The 20,684-nt window shown below is 43.0% G+C and overlaps 1 protein-coding gene and 1 long non-coding RNA gene across 3 annotated transcripts in view; one reads left to right on the forward strand and one right to left on the reverse strand.

Moving 5' to 3' along the window:
* Window positions 1–982, reverse strand: part of LOC109510564 (uncharacterized) — a 21,480-nt gene extending 20,498 nt beyond the window's left edge. Inside the window, exon 1 of the long non-coding RNA XR_002167152.1 lies at window positions 589–982. This is a non-coding gene — a long non-coding RNA (uncharacterized LOC109510564). The remainder of the gene's footprint in view (window positions 1–588) is intronic.
* pias2 (protein inhibitor of activated STAT, 2) overlaps window positions 1–20,684 on the forward strand; it is a 158,594-nt gene that overhangs the window by 47,961 nt on the left and 89,949 nt on the right. For both annotated transcript variants that reach the window (XM_019860949.1, XM_019860950.1), the window contains 2 exons: window positions 12,212–12,299; window positions 12,380–12,430. In XM_019860949.1, the coding sequence (XP_019716508.1) occupies window positions 12,212–12,299; window positions 12,380–12,430 (139 nt within the window). The remainder of the gene's footprint in view (window positions 1–12,211; window positions 12,300–12,379; window positions 12,431–20,684) is intronic.

Genomic DNA, 20,684 nt, shown 5'->3' on the forward strand with positions numbered 1-20,684 from the left:
TACGTTTGTGTGTGTGTGTGTGTGTGTGTGTGTGTGTGTGTGTGTGTGTGTGTTTGCTTAGATCTGAGATCAAATTTGCTACAGTGAAAAACCCCTGTTATGAAAAATTTCTTGCTGCAAACATGATTTAGTTGTAGAGGAGTTTCAGTGTGCACATTGTCTCACAGTTGTCACTGGGTGGTACCACCGCACTACGGTTCACTTACAATACCGAATGTCCTTCCATACTTATTTTTCCATACTTATTTGTCATGTCCTTGTTTATGATGATACTAATGCAGCGTGATCTACCGTAGACAAATTCCTTGTGTGTTCTACATACTTGGCCAATAAAGATGATTCTCATTCTGATTGAGTACAGATGGACCATCTGTGTTCTTTTAGATGATTCTGATTCTGATTTTAGCACAGAGTCCAACCAAGCCATTGTTGGGGGGGAAAGTGGCCTTCTTTCCCCCGTGTGTTCGTTGAATTTCGGATGGTGAGGATGTTGGTTATCCAAATACAGGCTGAAGTCGATGAATCGTACCTTCGAAGGTTTTATTTGCAGAATATTCCGGGCACCCGCGGTTAACAGACGATGGCTACGGATCACGAGTGCAAAGAAACAAGGGATTCACAACATATTTATATCATCAGAAAGGCGGTACCAAAACTCATGGTGAGGCATTAGGACTTTAGTTTCTCCGAAACGGATTCTTAGCTTGTATCAACTGGCACCTTCCTATGGTCAATTTTTTCTTTTTCTTTTCTCTTTCAATTGTGAATTTAGCAACCAAACACAGAGTTTTCCTATCAACTCTTGCCTTAGCAGTTAATTTCTTTGACCATTACCAATTCACTAACCAGTCAAAAAACAGTTTATCACGTAATATATTTTCTTTTGGTTGGCTCGCCACCACCACTGTACCCTTTTTCCCGCACTTTCGGAATTCAGGGCACCGTAATGGAATCCTCTCCACAGAAGACACGCTAATTCCACCGCTGTCCTTAATCAGAAACTCTGCAAAAGACACAGGACCCGGCCAGAAGAATGTTGAACGAGGCGCCGATGACGTTACACGGTCGGCGCAATTCCGGATGTAAAAAAGCGAACAGCTACGTTAGCCAGGAACAATGCTCGACGTGTAGAACGACACACTCTTCTCCCGAAACACCTCTTTAGAACAGCCGAAGAATACGTCTGCTCCCATTCAGGTCCCGTCAGGAAAAAGAGCGAGACAGATCGCGCAGCAAGCCCCTGACGTCCCGAAGGTGACAAATGGCACCTCTCATTTGCTGACACCCCACTTGTATTCTTTGCCCTGATTCGCTAAGGCCATGGGCAATACTCAGCTCCGTTTGTTTCTGTTTTATTAAAAGACAATTTTAATAATGCCACACTTTTGGTCAAAATAGATTCATTTTTAACTTCTGAATGAAAATATGCTCTTTCAATTTGTCATGTTTACTCTCCCATTGTGTGCTGCATGTGTGTGTGTGAGCATTGTCATGCTTGTGGAGATATCTGTGTGTGTTGGGGCAGAGGGGTCCTCTTTTCATGTTGTAATTAATTTTTTTTTTTAACAGCACTGAGTTGCATTTTTATGCAATATATGAAAAGTGCTATATAAATAAAGTTTGGTTGATTGATTGATAATTGGTTGTGAATTTCATATCGTGATCACTTACTGTGATGTTTGGATATTGTTACATCCCTAAGCGGCCCACTGCATCGACTGACTCAAAAAGGCTGGCTTTTCAAATGGACAGACAAATGTGAGTGTACCTTCTGCTTGCTTCAGTCAGCACTCGTGGAGGCCCAAGTGCTGGCTTGCCCCAACATGCAGCGGCCTTTCATCGTTGATACAGACAAGAGGCAAAATACAGGGAGAAAGTCATTCCATTCTACAGCCATCCACTCTAAAGAAACTGAACTACTGGCTGTAGTACTTTATCTCCTTCGGTTTCACCCGTAACTTGAAGGACAGACTTTCAGCACAAGCTGATGACCCACCCTGCACTATCCTAGAGAAGCTATCAGACATGGTTTTCTGAGTTTGTTTGTTTGTTTGTTTGTTTGTTTGTTTGTTTATTGTTCATTGAACATATGTAAAACACACAATAACAGATTGTCAAAATCCAAACTAAAATTATAAAAGGAAAAATAAAAGTAAGTGATACAAACATCATCACAGTTATATGTTCAAAGGAGTAGGGAGAAGTATACAACTTATCTAGCCCTACCCCTTGTTGTGCAATAATGTGTATTGATCATTTTCCAATACCGAAAAAGTGCAGGTATAAAGGAGAAATTGTGTGGTAGTCCTTCATCAGGACCAACTGGACCAGTATCGGCCCTTGATATCATCAAAGGGGAATGCTAGGCTGGTGGACCAGCCTCTGGGTGTCCAGTCTTTCCCTGTGCTGGACAAGGGACCAACCGGGTGGCCTCATGAGCAACGGTGACTTGCGAGACTTTGTGGGCATTTTAGTTGCTGAGGACAGCTTCCTGCTAGGTGGGGACAATGTAGCAATGGTGAATCCACATACTTTCCAGCATGTATATAGTTGTATTAAGTTAAAAGTGGCTCTCTATGTGCCTTTGTTTATCAGTGTCTATGTGATGTTTTTGAAATGGAAGGCAAAGGAACAGAGAATCGAAGGATTATTGCAGTTTAAAAGAGTAAGAAGGCCATAAAAAGTTTCAAGCGCATGCATTTTGAATTGTTTAGCAAATAAAACTGCGGTGCTTCTAAAGAGACCACACTTTGCAAGCCTACCACCAATTTCTTTAGCAGAGGTGAATATCACAAAGGACTTATAATATTCCCTCAAGTGACGGAGTAAGCACATTGCAATTGTCATATATGCTGTAGTCATTGTTCCAGCACATGTCTGATCGGGTGTTGTGCCTCTTTTGGTTATCTAGAGCAGAAAGATGGCGGCGAAACATGTCTGCCTCCAATAAGGCAAGTCGCGACGACTCGACCTGCAATTACGGTGTGTGTGTGTGTGTGTGTGTGTGTGTGTGTGTGTGTGTGTGTGTGTGTGTGTGTGTGTGTGTGTGCGCGCGCGCGTGCGTGCGTGCGTCATGTGCGTGCGTGCGTGTGTCTGTTTTACAAATGTACGTTGATGTCACAGAGCATATCTTTTTTGGCATATATTGAAATGAATAGTGGCTTTTTAATTTAACGAACATTGAAAAATCAAGCATTTCTATAGCCTGTCTCTTTCAGCAGGCAGTCAGCGTGTTGGGTGACTGGGCGTGACCTGTGGTCGACAGCAGTTTTTAAATGACTATGTTTTGTTTCCAATTATGAAATGAAGCAACTGAAGAGTGTCGGCAACTGTTATCCTTTCAACAAAAACAAGGACCTTACAATATACTATATTCTAAATCAGTAACACGCAAACTGAAGTGCAGATTACAGAAATAATGCATAGTAGCGTTACCCCTTTCAATATGTTCTGTGTAATGAAGCATGATACAAAATGTAAATGTGGGCTGTACTTAATCACTTAATTTATCATATAAAGCCATAAGCAAATGTCCAGAAGCTTTACCAATTGTGAAATGGCACTTCATTTCTTGAAACATACCGTATTTTCTGCACTACAGGGCACATCGAAAAGTCTTCAATTTTCTTAAAAGCTCACAGCGCGCCTTTAATTCCGGTGCGCCTTGTCTATGGTCATTACGATAATATGTCGACCCTAAGATGGCTGCTTGCTGGAGACATGCTTACAATGTTATAACTTGCAGTTGGTTCAGTGAACTGTGTCACTGCTTTATTAAATACAGTTTTGTTGCAGCTCCGAAAAAAGGAGAGCTGTTGTGTAGTTTTTTTAAAACAGTCTCAACAAATGCACGTACGTCTTTGTCCGCCTCCGTGCCTTCTCTTCTTCAGTTTGACTCAAGAGGCATTCAAGACTGCTTCCGAAAAACGTAAACTAACGATTACTTCAATGAAATTACAAACATTGAAAATAATACATAAAAACTGAAAAGCAAGCGAGGATATCACAAAATAAATTCTATAGCCCCCCCCCCACAGAATTTATATTGTGATTTCATCATTTGTGAATACACAACAAAGGAAAAAATAACTACTCCTGACATCGTTCTGTTGGAACTATGATCAAGGAAATGCCAATGCGTTTTTCGGAGGTGGTCATGAACGCCTCTTGAGTTGAACGGAAGAAGAGAAGGCTCGGAGGCGGACAAAGACACAACTGTATTTGTTGAAAAAAGGAGAGCTGTGGTTTTACTTTTTTTAAAACACAGACTTTATTAATGGTTTTCACAGTCTCAACAAATACAGGTACTATATGTCTTTGTCCGTCTCCGTGCCTTCTCTTCTTGCGGTCCACTCGAGAGGCGTTCATGGCCGCCTCCGAAAAACGTAAATAAATTGTTACTTCAATGAAACTACAAAGAAAATCAAGCGAGGAAATCACAAAAAAATTCTGTAGGGGGGATATAGAATTTATTTTGTGATTCCCTCGCTTGATTTTCTGTTTTGATGCATTATTTTCAATTTTCGTAGTTTCATTTAAGTACAGTAATAGTTAATTTACGTTTTTCAGGGCGGTCATGAACGCCTCTCGAGTTGAACGGACGCCTCTTGAGTTGAATGGAAGGAGCGTACCACCATCTAGTGGAGGCATTGTAGATTGCGCCTTATAAAGCGACGTGTCCAATGTACGAAAAAAAATTACAAAATAGCCATTCATTGAAGGTGTGCCTCATAATCCAGTCCACCTTTTAGTGCGGAAAATACGGTAATTATGTAAACTTGGTCAGCACTTTTTAAATCACTCAACTTATTTATGTCTGAATTAATAAAATATACATGTATAATAATTAAAACTCACCAATCTCCAGTTAATATCATCTCATGTGCTGACAGGTAGGAAAAGTAAGATAATGTTTGCTTATAATGCAGCATATTTGAAGAACATCTAACTACCAGCAGGCATTACAATTCTTGGGCATCTCATCCATTAAATGTGGAGTAACATCTGTTCATTAGTCTTTGGGTCCATTCATGCAGCATATGTCAAAATTTTTTTCTTAGTCCCATAATTTCCAGACTATAGAGCGCACCTGATTAGAAGGCGAATCCACTACATTTTTAAAGGAAAAAAACATTTTGTACACACACAAACCGCACCTGTCTAAGTCACAGGTGCCCATACTGTAACATGAGATATTTACAAAGAAAGACGGTACACAGAAAGAGGTTTCAACGTTTAATCACTTAACCTTAACCTTTCTTTCCAAATAGTGCCTCATAACGCAGCAGCACGGCGGCAGTAAAACAGCACTCACATGGCCGGTTTAAAAAAGGAAAAAAAAAGGCACCGTTCCTTGTCGAGTAATGCTTTGTTTTAAAATGAAAAAAATCCTCGCTTGCCGTAACACGCAGTCAACCATTCCTTCTATTCTTTCTACTATCCACACTTTCATGTCAACTTTCACAACAATGAAATCTCATCAGACTTGGACCACGAAGTGAAGTGAGACGAACGTTGAGCTGTGCTTATTCAGACCTGATGTGTCTGCAATCACCATTGCAACACGGCTGATATTAAGAGTAAAATATCGTCGTTTGGGAGTTTGAACGGTGTCACATCGTGGGTCGTGTGAACAGCCATGAAGCAGGGGAGATTAGTTGTTTTCCACGTGTTTCGGGCACATACAACATGCCTGAAAGTGGTCACAAGCAGCTACTGTTGTCTGTTTTTGTATACTTTTCTATTTGTTAGTCCCATTTGACGCATCTCAGTCTTTTATTTTATTAATGTGCTACATTTTCTATGTTCAGTCGTAAATAAAGCTTTCATAAAAATTATTTTGTGTTCGGTCAAGTCTGTCATCGACCCAGCCACACAGCTTTCAGATTGCAGTCCAGCTCAAAACACAGGTAAAATGCGCCCTCTCCTGGCTGGTTATTTTTACTGTGACACATGACAGCGGCTCACTGTAACCTTTTCTGCTTGAGTTCTCCCTGGCGGCCGTTGGAAAAATCTTCAAACAGGCCGCATCATTCAATAAGCTGCAGGGTTGAAAGCGTGTGACTAAAGTAGCGGTTTATCGTCTGAAAATTACGGTATATGAACTCTTGACAACATGGCATGGATTTGTTTTAATTTGTCATGGCTCAAGTCGGCGCACACAATGGTCTGTGTGAATAAGTCCAACATTAGAAACCGGTATATAGAAAACTACATATTTCTTGTTCATTGGTTGCACATAATCCGACAGCCATCAGACAGACTCTTCCCCACACACCCACTCCACTTTAGGATAGCAGGCATAACCTCACAAAAGACACAAGGCGTACTTAGTGAGTTTTTAGTGAGTTTTTTTTTTTTTTTTTTAACCTGTGATCTGAACAAGCGCACTCGGAAAGTAAATTCCTTGTGTGTTTTATATATTTAGCAAATAAATCTGATTATGATTCTGATCATAAGGCCACTTGTGGAGATGTCTTCCACATCTTCTATGGGCAGTATTGTCAGGCACAGCATTCTCCACTTCTGCCAAAGATCTAAGGCAGGGGTGGGCAATTATTTTTTGCATGGGGCCACATGAGAACCAGAAAATATAATGGAGGGCCGGATCAAAAGTCTGAACAAAATTCTACATAATATTAATTGCATTTCTTTATATAAAAAGCAGTATTTTGCATTTTTTGGCACGTTTTTAAGACTTTTAAGAGTACATGTTATGAGCAATGAAAAACAGAGGTTGTCTTTGGAAAAAATGGCATTTATTAAATAACATTTTCCAAAACAATGGTTGCCAAAATGTGAACAATTGTGATGATGATTATATTAGTTATCATTTTCAGTCACATTCACCCCAAAATGCATTTAGATTTATCTGTTGCTGGAAAGAGGTTCTTAACTTTCTAAAAACAGCCGATTATAAAAAAGAAAAAAAGCCTACATTTGTAGTTAAATCACCTCATTTAGAGTTTTTCAGTTGTTTTTTTCTTATTCAATGAGAGAAATCTAGTCTCTGTTGGTCTTTAAAAGTGTATCAAAGTCAGGTTGAAAGTCTGAGGTGGAGATGCGAAGCACTGCTGACAGATGACCCTCAGTAAGGGAAGATCTATACATGGATTTGTTAAACTTCATCACAGAGAATGTTTGCTCACATATGTAGGTAGAGCCAAAGAGAACAAACATCCTCTGCGCATGTGTTCTCATGTTTGGAAACTTTTCTTCCTTAAGAGAAGAGTAGAATTCCAGCAGTGATTGTGACTTAAAATGCTCAGCCAGCACTGTGTCAGACTGAAGGTCAATAAGTTCCAGCTGGACATCACTGGGTGCATTATCTACATTGCAGGTAAAGGGACAGGAAATCACTTGCATTTCAACCTCCATTGTTCTGAGATCTTCAAATCGCCTTGAAAACTCTTCATGCAGTGCTCTTAACATGGATGAGTACCAGCGGAGGTGATCAGCTGATGGTGTGACTTCTTTCAGGGTTTGCATGTGAGTGAGTTTGTTGCTCTCCAGTTGCCTTGTAAGAAACTGTAACTTTGTCATGAAAGCCTTCACCAGTTTGTGCATTTCATGGACAAAAAGGCCCTTGCCTTGCAGTTGGGTGTTCAGTGTAGTCATCAGTGCAGTCACATCCACAGCAAATGCAAAATCTGACATCCAGTCCTCATCAGAAAGCTGTGGGATGTCTTTGCCTTTCATTTCACAAAACTCTCGAATCTCTGATTTCAGATCCCAAACTCTTTTTAGCACTTTGCCCAGGCTGAGCCATCGGACAGCTGTGTGGTAGCTGATGTCATTATGTTCAGTCTGCTGTTCCTCTAAAAGTGCAACAAACTGCCTGTGAATCAATGCTCGTGCCCTGATGAAGTTTTCTATTTTAGTTACATCAATTACATGATTAATTTTAATCACTGACTTTCACAACACATGCTGATGTAAAATACAATGCAAAAATACCAGTTTCTGATCTGCATTGATTTCAGTGACTTTATCTTGCATACGTTTCAACAGTCCTACATTTTTCCCCGTTAGATTTGGACAACCGTCCGTTGTGACTCCCACCAGTCTGTCCCATTTCAGTCCCAATGTGTCCATACACGCGTTTGCCTCGGTGAACAGGTCGCTCCCTGTTGTTGTTCCTTTCAGTGGGCGCATTGTTGCCAGCTCCTCCGTAATCGTGAAGTCCGTTAATCCATGGACAAATACAAGTAATTGGGCTGTATCCTGGACATCACAGCCAAACTCATCCAAACCAAGGAGAAAAAATCTGCACCTTTGCGTTGCAGCTGAAGCTCCAGATTTCCCGCAATGCCCTCGATCCTTCTCGTCACGGTTCGGACGGGACTTGCTCAAATGCTTCTTTTTTTCCGGACATAGTAATGCTGCAGAGTCCACCAAGCATTCTTTGACGAATTCCCCCTCCGCAAACGGCTTGCTGTTTTGAGCGATTTTGTGGGATATCACAAAGCTGGCCTTGGTTGCTGCATTCCTGGATGCGTGAAGCTTGGTAAAAAACCCTTGCTGCTTTTGTAGCTTAGCTACCAAATCTTCTGATATCCGCGCCATTTCAGCATCAGTCAAGTTTTTGTAATTCTCTGCATGTTTTGTCTCGTAATGATGATTCAAATTGTAATCTTTAAACACGGCAATCTGGTCTCCACAAACCAAACATACCGCTTTGCCTCTGACTTCAGTAAATAAATACCTTGCAGTCCATGTTTTGTTGAAAACCCTGCATTCAGCATCTACCTTTCTTGTTTTAGTAGACATTTTGGGGATACAGCCCTGTCACCTGCTTGCAACAGTAAATTCAATAGCGCCCATTGCCTTACGTACCTGTACGTGCAGGAAATAAACACAAATTCAAAATAAAAGAACTGCACATTGAATCAATGCATGAGGTAAAATAAAAATATATACCGTAAATTCCGGGCTACAGACTGCACCTGATTAAGAGCCGCATGCTCAGATTTATGAAGAAAAATCAATTTTGTAATTATATGTGCCGCACCGGATTATAAACCGCTGGCCAATGAGTAGGCAGGGGTTTGCTTCTGCGTCCCTGACGCCTGGAGCGCCTCCGGGTGAGGCCGCGGACGCAGTCCCCCGCTGAACCCCTGCAGAAAAAAAAAATGCAAAATTTCTTAAGGTGAAAATAATCTCCAAATTTTTATGAGCATGATAAATGCATTTGCACAACGAAATTACGCTGAAACACATAATAAGAGGCCAGACAAAGAGAGATCTTGATGCGCATTTGCGTAATTACGAGGAGAAATACTGCAGCCCACTAGGCTTTAAATTAGAGCTAAGATCGGTCCAAAAAAAATCAAGCCCGACCTGAACCGGCCCGAGGGTATTTAAGCCCGACCAGGCCCAAGCCCGCTCACTTAACTTGATTTGCAGGCCCGAGCCCGAAGCAAACCCGACATTTCATATTTTATTTGTGAGGACTCGGGAGGAGGAGGGGTGATATCTGATAACAAAGCCTGTCTTTTGGAACGAAATCTAAGTTAAACAAGACTGTATAAACATTTACATCTTTTATATTTCTGTTTATGAAGAGGTTACATTAACCAACCATTTTCCATCATTGACGGATTTTTTTAAGAGTGGACGGGGAAAATTTAAGGCCGTCCGTCATTTTGACGGGTTGAAAATTGGGCCGTAAACCACCGCAGCAGTACGTCCTTAAGAATCTAGCGCGGCACTTTAAGAGAGAGTAGCAGAGAGACAAAGAAGAACAATGACGGGTGGATACTCGACAGAGACTGGACGGAGTTCTTTGAATTGTCAGTGCAAGAGTTTAGTACAGTACGTGTTGTGATGAGGCGACTTCTGTTTATTTGCGAACCACAGTCTCTCGTGGCCAAAACTATTCATGGCCTCGAAACAAAAACGAAAAAAAAGTCAGCGAGAGAGAAGCCCGACCCGACCCGAACCCGAGGCAATGATTGACATTTTAAACATTTTAAGGCCCGACCCGAATTTCGGGTTGGGTCGGGTCGGGCTCGCACTCGGGCGGCCCGATCTTACCTCTACTTTGAATAGAATAATGCAATCACCTTTTTTATTTACAGTCCGAGTGAGAGGCAAATCAAATGTCAGAGGGTCTTCGTCCATATATATTATTTCATCTGGGCTGATGGAATTCTCAGCTACCTTTGTTTGTGTGAATGTGCGGAACGAAGCAAGTTTGTCCTTGTAATTGGGAGGGAGCTGCTGACAACGTCGTGCGTGCCCTAATAGACAGGCTTTTCCGTTTCATGAATCTATAACACCACAACGCCCCACCTTTAAAACCTTTAAAAGCTTTGGTTGTCTTTTTACACTGGCTCAGGTCTTCTTGCCGGAGCCTCCACCTTCGCACCATCGACTCGTCTATGCCAAGATTACGGGCAGCAGCTCGATTTCCTTCTTTAACTGCCAGAGTGATCGCTTTTAGTTTAAAAGCTGCATCATATGCTTTTCGTCTGGTATTCTCCATGTTGATCAGGGTTAGAAGAAAGACTGAAATAAGGAAGTTGTGATTACCGGTAATCATACAATTTCATTGGACCCCTGTGTACTACTCATTCATTTTATTGGTCGACTGTTGCCGGGTAACACATTTTTCCCTGCTACGGCGAAAAGAGCGGAAGTTGTGATTAGTCCTACAATCTCATTGGACCTCAGTGAACTACTCATTCATTTTATTGGTCCATGTTTTTCCCGCGATGGAAAAAAAGTAATTAAAAAGCTGCTTCATATTACACGCCGCAGTGTTGAAAGTGTGGAAAAAAAGTAGCGGCTTTTAATCCGGAATTTACGGTATTTATTTTGTAGTTTTCTTGACGTGGGCCAGTCAGAGTCAACCAAAGGGCCGCATGCGGCCCGCGGGCCGTACAATGCCCAGGTCTGATCTAAGGTGAACCCAGCAGCAAATGTCCCAGGGGGGCAAGAAGGCTCTCAACTGCTTGTTCTATTCATTGAAACCAATTTATTCATAGTGCTGAGAGTCCAGCTGACTGTGTGACTTAAGTCTGAAAAATATGGTACATAGCATTGCCATTCCACTTCACAATTGCTATGTGATGTGAATGGGCTACATTGTGTTGATTGTTCATACAGAATGTAATCTCTATAAAATTAAAAAAAAAAAAAAAAACATTTAAGTTTGTGGTTGTCAGGTAGTCATTTTTTGAAATATTGAAGAAGTATATAATATATTTGCAGGGCGCAATATCACCTCTGTTCTGTGAAAAACGCTTCTGTCAGTTTTTTTTTTTTTTAACTTGAATTTCTGAAACAAGGACACCCCACTAACCATGACATTTTTTTTAAATGACAAAAATGGACATACGTTTTTCATGGGACAGCAACAATTTGCTTTTATTAGTTTTCTTTTGTTTTTTGTTTTTTTTTAGGAAAAAATAATGTTGGTGAAAACTATGAAGAAAATTGTTCAACAACAAACCACGAGAGGTCCAACTGTCATCATGCATGGCAAAACTCTTGGCAGGACATGGCTGTGTCTGAATTACCCATGCACAGGGGGGCTCATTAAGATAATAGAATGTCGGGCAACATCTGTGTGTCAGCCATAATTGCTTTCAACAGAAACGTGTGTAGACGGTCTTGCATGTTATAAATTTCACACTGTGGCTGACAGCGTTGCGCCTCCCACAAAAACTCGACCAATTTGGTTTGATTTTGGTTTCATGAAGGAGATTTTGGTCCCCTTTATATTTTATCATTGCATTCAGTTGTGTTCTTTTCTTGTTAAAGTGCAAAAATAATTGAAGTTTTGCCGTAAATGGTTGAATGGAACATTGGTCACAGTTTGCCTTCAGATATACGAGGGCATACGTACTTAATCCCAGGTCAAATAATGTGGATCTTTGTCACATTTGGTCGAGACGTGTGCCTAATATTTTGGTTTCATTAAGGAGATTCTGGTCCCCTTTATATTTTATCATTGCATTCAGTTGTGTTCTTGTTAAAGTGCAAAAATAATTGAAGTTTTGCCGTAAATGGTTGAATGGAACATTGGTCACAGTTTGCCTTCTGATATATGAGGGCATACGTACTTAATCCCAGGTCAAATAATGTGGATCTTTGTCACATTTGGTCGAGACGTGTGCCTAATGTTAAGAAAAAGAGCCCGTATATAGTCTGACAATGGAATACCTCAAATACACAGTTTTACTTGACAAGCATCATTTGTTTTCAGGAGCAAGTACTGCACAAAGATACCATCAAGAAAAGTATTTTATCTTTGCCTTGACGCCACAGCAAGTTCGAGAAGTATGCATATCCAGGTGAACCTTTTGTCAAGACCTTAGTGAAAAAAAAAATCCCTCTGTAATCGAAAAAGTAAAGTAATTATATTTGTTTTCAGGGATTTTCTTCCAGGTGGCAGAAGGGACTATATGGTTCAAATCCAATTAAGGTAAGGTTGTTTTTTATCCATATATTTATACATAAAATGTATGTATATATGTATGTATGTATGTATTTATATGTTTTTGATTGTAAGGTGTCCTTGAGTGTTTTGAAAGGCGCTTATAAATAAAATGTATTATTATTACGTGTGTGTGCGTGCGTGTGTGCGTGTGTATGTGTGTGTGTGTGTGCGTGTGTGCGTGTGTATGTGTGTGTGTGTGTATATCTATCTATCTATCTATCTATCTATCTATCTATCTATCTATCTATCTATATATCTATCTATCTACCGTATATACACAGTAGAGGTAAGATCAGGCCGCCCAAGCCCGACCCGACCCGACCCGAAATTCGGGTCGGGTCGGGCCTTAAAATGTCAATCATTGCTTCGGGTTCTTGTTGGGTTGGGCTTCTCTCTCACTGACTTTTTTTTTTTTTTCGAGGCCGTGACTAGTTTTGGCCACGAGAGCCCGTGGTTTGCAAAAAAACAGAAGTCGCCTCATCACAGTACTGTACTAAACTCTTGCAATGACAATTCAAAGAACTCCTTTCAGTCTCTGTCGAGTATCCACCCGTCATTGTTCGTCTTTGTCTTTCTGCTACTCTCTCTTAAAGTGCCGCGCTAGATTCTTAAGGACGTACTGCTGCGGTGGTTTACGGCCCAATTTTCAACCCGTCAAAATGACGGACGGCCTTAAATTTTCCCCGTCCACTCTTAAAAAAATCCGTCAATGATGGAAAATTGTCGGTTAATGTAACCTCTTCAGAAACAGAAATATAATAGATGTAAATGTTTATACAGTCTTGTTTAACTTAGATTTTGTTCCAAAAGACTGGCTTTGTTATCAGAAATCACCCCTCCTCCTCCCGAGTCCTCACAAATAAAATATGAAATGTCGGGTTTGCTTTGGTCTCGGGCCAGCAAATCAGATTAAGTGATCGGGCTCGGGCCGGGGGATTAAAAACCCTCGGACCGGTCCGGTCCGGGCTCGATTTTTTAGGACCGATCTTAGCTCTAATACAGACAGACAGACAGACAGACAGAGAGAGAGAGAGAGAGAGAGAGAGAGAGAGAGAGAGAGAGAGAGAGAGACAGAGAGACAGACAGACAGACAGACAGAGAGAGAGAGAGAGAGAGACAGAGAGACAGAGAGACAGAGAGAGAGGCAGATGCTTTTAAGGTACTAAATCCAGTTAGAGGGGAGACATGCAGAGAATTTGTGAAGCATGGATTCTTTGGAACCCTCTCATGTATAATGAGCTAGAAGTAACTATGTGCTCAAACATCAGCAATAGGAAGTTGCTATCATGTTTGGTACATTAGGCTACGCAATCACCCCCAATCATTCAAAGTGGGTTCCAAGCCCTCTCAAGCAGAACAGTTCAACATAAGAGTGATTGACCGAAGAGCGATCATTAAGACCTGGTGGAACCCAACAACCTCCTCTTTGCCAAGGCTAAAGAAAGAAGTGCCATTGGAATTACGAGTAAAAGATGTCAACACAACACCGATAAGTATCTCTCACAGAATGTCACTGAGATCCATCGGCTGATCTATGCAGTTGTATCAGTTATCTGAACAAGGCTTGGCTATATGATGTAAAACCGTAAGGAGCATGGACCACCCCTGTGGAACAGAAAGGTAGAGGCAAAAGTAAGGGCAGCCAAGAGAGAAGTTAGCCTCCTAAAGGAGCAAAAAAAAAGGTTTGAAGGATCAGAAAGAACTGCACAACAAATACTGCAAGATGTCCACATATGAAGCACTTGAGGCTGCCAAGCAAAGATGACTTGCCTGAAATGGTACAAGAGGGAAGTACATGCCAGGAGAATAAACACAATACTGTCCAACAACCCAGCTCAGCCATCTCGTTACCTCTGCGTCCCGCGTCCTAGACGCATAAATTTCCCGCTAGACGCACAGTTCCAAATAATGTGCGTTTTTGGGACTCCAGGAAATTTCTCAGTCAAAAAAAAAAAAAGGAAAAAAAAATGATGGTAAATATTTTTTTCCAGCAACGAATGCAGTTTGACAATCGCCCCCATTGTTGTTTTGATCTTGCGTTAAGTAATTTCGCGTGACGAGATTTCCGTTCTCGCGAGATGAGATTGGCGAGATCGGCCTTCACCACGTAGAAAGCAGACGATTTACAAGTCGTGTAACGTTAAAAAAAGTGTCGCGAACAAGTGTTACGAAAGTTTATTGCGGCAATATCACAGAGGAAGCAGCTAAAGTTGGATAATTTTTTGCGAAAATAATCTTGTATCCCTGAATTATTTACATTTTTGCAGCATTTGTTGATAAAAAATACACCTTTTATCAATGTATATTGTTGTTGTTTGTGTTATTATCATCTGCAATTGAATAAGTAGACCATTTCAGAATTCGAAATTTGGGACTCTCTAAATGCATATTGGAACTCATACTTTTCTTATCATTCCCGAGACTCGCGGGGCTCAAACTGTAAAATTATCACTGCCAGCTAAGGTCTGCTTTCAGTGGCAAGGTGGCAAGACCTACCAAATGCTGAGAGACAGCAATACTATGAGAGTATCTGGAAGAAGGAAGCCACAGACAACACCAATGCCCAATGTTTGGGGCACTTACAAGCAGTGCAACAGCAATAACCCAGAACAAGAACCAGTAGTAGTAAAAATCAAGAGTGTCGAAGATGAAGAGCAAGACAACACCAAGGCCTGACATGATTCATGCCTACTGGCTAAAGAGGATAACTGCTCTCTTGGCAGAACAAATAAACCAGCTGCTAACATCAGAGACACACCCCATTGGCTTGTAATGGAAATTTGACATATAACAGCGCTAAATGGAAGTGTTGGTACTATTGAATGCTAAACAGGTATTTTGCAGATAAGCAAAGTTGCCTGTTCATGCACTTGACTGCATTCTGTGTAGCTGCTCAAAATGCTGATTGTGCTGACCTTCGCCCCTCCCGAAGAGAAGAAAACTAGATAAAAAGAAAGCGCGAGGCGCGGCCGGAGAGAAGGCTCCCTTGACAGATCTGTGAATGGTGTCTCTCCATGTTTTTTCTTTTTCTTTCTCGAATAAATCTCATCATTTTTTTACAATACTTGTTGTCTTGGCTTCCCTGGACAAGACAATCTAACCCAAGGTCGGACAGTCCTCATCATGAAGGAGACAGATGGGACCTCGAGTGTTTGCTTTTGTGGGAGACGGACGAGAACTGGACTGCGCAACCTTCTTCATGAAAAAGATGAAGAACTCTGTCCTCGTAAATTAGAGATGGAGGAACTCCCGTCCGGCTCCCTGAAAGCTTCCCTCTGAGGTCTCAATGAACTCAAACTGTCCTTTGACACGGTAAATCCGATTTCAAAATTTATGATCAGTAATGATGTGAATATTTTATGAATTTGAAGATGAGATTTATTTTACTTTGATTTTGTTTTTTGGTGTGTGTGTGTGTGTGTGTGTGTGTGTGTGTGTGTGTGTGTGTGTGTGTGTGTGAGAGAGAACACTGAATGATTGCCTGCTTCGATTGTTATCGTTTAGTAGTTTTGTTTTTTTTTTGTTGGCTCCGATTTTTTTTCGTTCAGCGAGGCCTGCTCCAATTCTTATTGATGAGTTGGGTTTTTTGTTGTTGGTGGCTCCAATCTTTTTCGTCGAGCGATTGCCTTCTCTAATTCTTATTGTTGAGCAGGATTTTTTTTTGTTGTTGTTGGCTTCAATCTTTTTCGTCGAGCGAGGCCTGCGCCGATTCTTATCGTTGAGTCGGATTTATTTTGCTTAACCTTGAATTTCGTTGAGCGTATTATTTTTTTCAATTTTTGGTCTCCAGAAGACTGAAGGTGGCAAAAATGGGTGACTCGCAGAGTAAAAATGGACCGGACGAAATTCCGAATTTATCCTCCCGAATTTACACTCAAATGAAAATTAAATATGGAGATGAATGTTTGTCGTGTGTGAAGTATTGGACAGCCGAATGTGGATTTCCGATAAATGGTTCACTAAGCATGAATCAGTTGGAACGTCTGAAGTCAAACTTGAAGTCAAAAGAAGACGAAATGTTAAAACAAAATAAAGTAAAGCCTTCTGAGATAAGGCAGATGAGGGATAGTCGTGAATGTCTTGATGCATGGATGTAAGAGGTGTCTGAAAAAGAGAGAAAATGCAGAGAGGGTCAGAAAAAAAATAAATCGATGAATAAGTGTGAGTTTGCAAACACTGATGAACATAATACACGCACATTGTCTGCATCTGCGCCCTATGTCGTGTCCCCCCTCCCCTTTCCTCTTCATGATGAACAAAGGCACTGCACTGTGCCCTCACCATCCTCACAACCTGACTCCTCCACGCCAGCGCCATCTTGTTATCCGACAGCTATGATGAACTCTCCTCGCCACACGAGGACCAAATGGGACTCCAGTATTAATGCTGCACAGGGAGTGAGTTGAGTCTCCTGACCGCCTGGTGGAAGAAACTGTTTTTGAGCCTGCTGGTTCTGGCACGGAGACTTCGCAATCTCCTTCCCGACGGCAGCAGGCCGAAGAGGCTGTGGGATGGGTGGGTGGGGTCACCTACAATCCGGATGGCTTGGCGGGTCAGACAGGAGTTGTAAATGTCCACGTGTGGGGGGAGAGAGACACCAATGATCTTCTCAGCTGCTCTCACGGTGCGCTGCAAAGTCTTTTGGCAGGACACAGTGCAAGCACCATACCACACAGTGATGCAGCTGGACAGGATGCTCTCAATTGTGCCTGTATAGAATGTCTGCATGATGGGGGGCGGGGCTCTTGCTCTCCTCAGTTTGCGGAGGAAGTACAGGCGCTGGTTGGCTTTTTTGGCCAGTGATGAGGTAATGTGGCTCCAGGACAGGTCTTCAGAGATGTGCACTCCCAGGAACTTAGTGATGCTCACTCTCTCCACTGTGGCACCGTTAATGGTCAGTGGAGCATGCTGGGGGTGCGTCTTTCTGAAGTCCACAACAATCTCCTTTGTCTTCTCCACATTCAGGTGGAGATTGTTGTCTTTAGCCTGCTCACTTCACACCTGTAGATTGTCTCATCGCCATTGTTGATGAGACCCACTACAGTCGTGTCATCCGCACACTTAACGAAGAGATTGGAGCTGGACGAAGGAGTGCAGTCGTGGGTCAGCAGTGTGAAGAGGAGGGGGCTCAGCACACATCCTTGTGGGCCACCTGTGTTCATCATGATGGTGCTGGAGGTGTTGCTGCCGACCCGAACTGCCCGTGGTCTCCCCGTCAGGAAGTCAGACAGCCAGTTGCGCAGGGAGGTGTTGAGCCCCAGGTGGTCCAGTTTGTGTATGAGCTGCTGCGGAATGATGGTGTTGAATGCTGAGCTGACGTCGATGAACAGCATTCTGACGTGTGAGTTCTTGGTCTCCAGGTGGGTGAGGGCTGAGTGGAGGGCAGTGGAGATAGCGTCTGCAGTCGATCTGTTCTGCCGATATGCAAACTGGTAGGGGTCCAGGGTGGGGGGGAAGGCAGACTTTATGTGCTGTGCATGACTAACCGCTCGAAGCACTTCATGAGGATGGGGGTGAGTGTGACCGGGCGGTAGTCATTGTAGCTGGAAGGGGACGACTTCTTTGGGACCAGGATGATGGTGGTGGCTTTGAGACAAGTGGGGACAACAGCCTGGCTGAGTGAGGTGTTAAAGATGTCTGTGAAACCATCTGTGAGCTCCTCAGCACAGTCTTTCAGGATGCGACCAGGAATGTTGTCAGGACCTGCCGCTTTCCGTACGTTTGTTCTCCTGAGGGAACGCCTCACACTATCCTGGGAAAGCGTCAGCACTTGGTCGCCAGGAGGAGGTGGGGTCTTCTGTGCTGGGGTGCTGTTGTTTGTCTCAAAACGGGAGAAGTCGTCGTTCAGGTTTGTTCAGCAGAGTGATGGAGCTGTCGCAGGTGTGCGGAATGGGCTTGTAGTCCGTGATGGTCTGGATCCCCCGCCACAGGTTCCTGGTGTCTCTGCTGTTCTTGAACTGGTCTGCAATCCTCCTTGAATATTGTCTCTTGGCCAGTCTGATGCCTCGTGACAGGTTGGCCCTGGCAGTCCTGAGGCCCACCACGTCTCCAGCTCTGAAGTCAGTGTTCCTGGCCCTCAGGAGCCTGTGGACCTCACCTGTCAGCCATGGCTTCTGATTGGCCCGGTGGTGATGGTTCTGGTGACCGTGACATCGTCCATGCACTTCCTTATGTTGGATGTGACGGTCTCCGCGTACTCGTTGAGGTTAATGGTTGCATGTTTAAACACATTCCAGTCTGTGGTGGAGAAACAGTCTTGGAGTGCTTCTGTGGACCCCTCAGGCCACACTCGTACTTGCTTTCTCACTGGTTTGACGACTTTCACCAGTGGCCTGTATGCTGGCATTAGCATCACAGTGGTGTGATCTGAGGCACCAAGGTGGGGGAGGGGGAGGGCTTTGTAGGATCCTGTGATTGTAGTGTAGACGTTGTCCAGAATATTTGTGCCTCTTGTGGGAAAGTTGATGTGGCCATGGAGTTGTGGAAGCACGCTCTTGGGGTTTGCATGAATGAAATCTCCAGCCAAGATGAGAAAGATGTCGGGGTGGGCTGTCTGCTGCTCACTGATGTGCTGATGGAGTTCAGACAGGGCCATACTCCTGCTGTTGGTTGAGCCAGGGGGAATGTATATTGCTACCAGCAATATGGCACTAAATTCCCTCGGCAGGTCGATAATCACAAACTCCACCGCTGGTGAGCAGCGCTTGCAGACCACAACAGTGTCTCGGCACCAGGCATCGTTGATGTAAACACAGAGTCCCCCGCCGCGAGTCTTCCCCCCCTCGACGAGCTCTCTGTCTGCTCGGTAGCACCTTAGCCCGGCTAGCCGAATAGCCTGGTCCGGGACACTGTCATTGAGCCATGTCTCCACGAAAACAAGGACGCAGCAGTCACTCACGGTTTTTCGAGATGTCTGAAGTAAGCGGATATAGTCCAGTTCATTGTCCAGCGAGCGTACGTTGGCCAGCGTGATGGTCGGGATCGCCGGTCGATGAGGGCTAGCTGCTAGCCTAGCCTGGATATCTCCTCACTTCCCCCTGTTCTGCTTCCTTCGATTCCGTCCGTGGCGCTTCCACTGCGGGCTGGTTGCAGGAGTGGGGGTCGGTGATTGAGCAGGCCTCTGCGGCAGACCGCAGTCATGCAGCAGACCGCAGTCAAGCAGTTTTTCCGCCTTCGATGGATTCGTTTTTGTAGTTCTGCCGATGGCGAGCAGAAACTCACGAGGGTATGCGCGCCTTGGTGCGCAACACAGTGAAAACAAGGAACATAAAGAACATGAACACGAAGAACACTGATTTGCAGGGGGCCATAGAGAAGCCGCTGCGGGTAGCCGCACCGCCATCTTGGATGGTTTCCACAGTCTTAACAAATACAGGTACGTCTTTGTCCATCTCCGTGCCTTCTCTTCTTCCGTTCGACTAAGAGGCGTTCCTCACCGCCTCGGAAAAACGTAAATTAACTATTCCTTCAATGAAACTACGAAAATTGAAAATAATGCATCAAAACAGAAAATCAAGTGAGGAAATCACAAAATAAATTCTGTAGCCCCACTACAGAATTTATTTTGTGATTTCCTCGTTTGGAATACAGTACACAACAAAGGAATAAATAACAAACACTTCTGAGACAGTCCAGTGTCCTCCAATTTAACTCAACTCAACTGTATTTATAGAGCACTTTCAAACAGCCATTGTTGCATACAAAGTCCTGTACATGGAGCAACTAACATATATACAACAATAAAGCAATAATCAGTAACAAATATGGTAGTAGGCACCAAACAGTAAAACTAAGATCAAATTTACTGATATCTGATCGTTCTGTTTCAGCTACGCTCAAGGAAATGCCAAAATAAATTCTATCGGGGCGCTATAGAATTTATTTTGTGATTTCCTGTTTTGATGCATTTCTGTATTTTCACTTTTTATAGTTTTGTTGACGTAATCGTTAATTTACGTTTTTTGGAGGCGGTCATGAACACCTCTCGAGTCTAACGAAAGAATAGAAGGCATGGAGACGGACAAAGACGTACCTGTAGCTCCATCTAGTGGATGCATGTAGCTTGTGCCTTATAGTCCAGTGCTAATATATGAAAAAAATAGGCCATTCATTGAAGGTGCGCCTCATAATCCAGTGTGCCTTTTAGTGTGGAAAATACGGTGTGTGTGTGTGTGTGTGTGTGTGTGTGTGTGTGTGTGTGTGTGTGTGTGTGTGTGTGCGCGCACGCTTTGGCAACCTG

This window comes from Hippocampus comes, unplaced genomic scaffold (genome assembly GCF_001891065.2).
Source record: "Hippocampus comes isolate QL1 unplaced genomic scaffold, H_comes_QL1_v1.1 scaffold130, whole genome shotgun sequence".
NCBI lineage: Eukaryota > Metazoa > Chordata > Actinopteri > Syngnathiformes > Syngnathidae > Hippocampus > Hippocampus comes.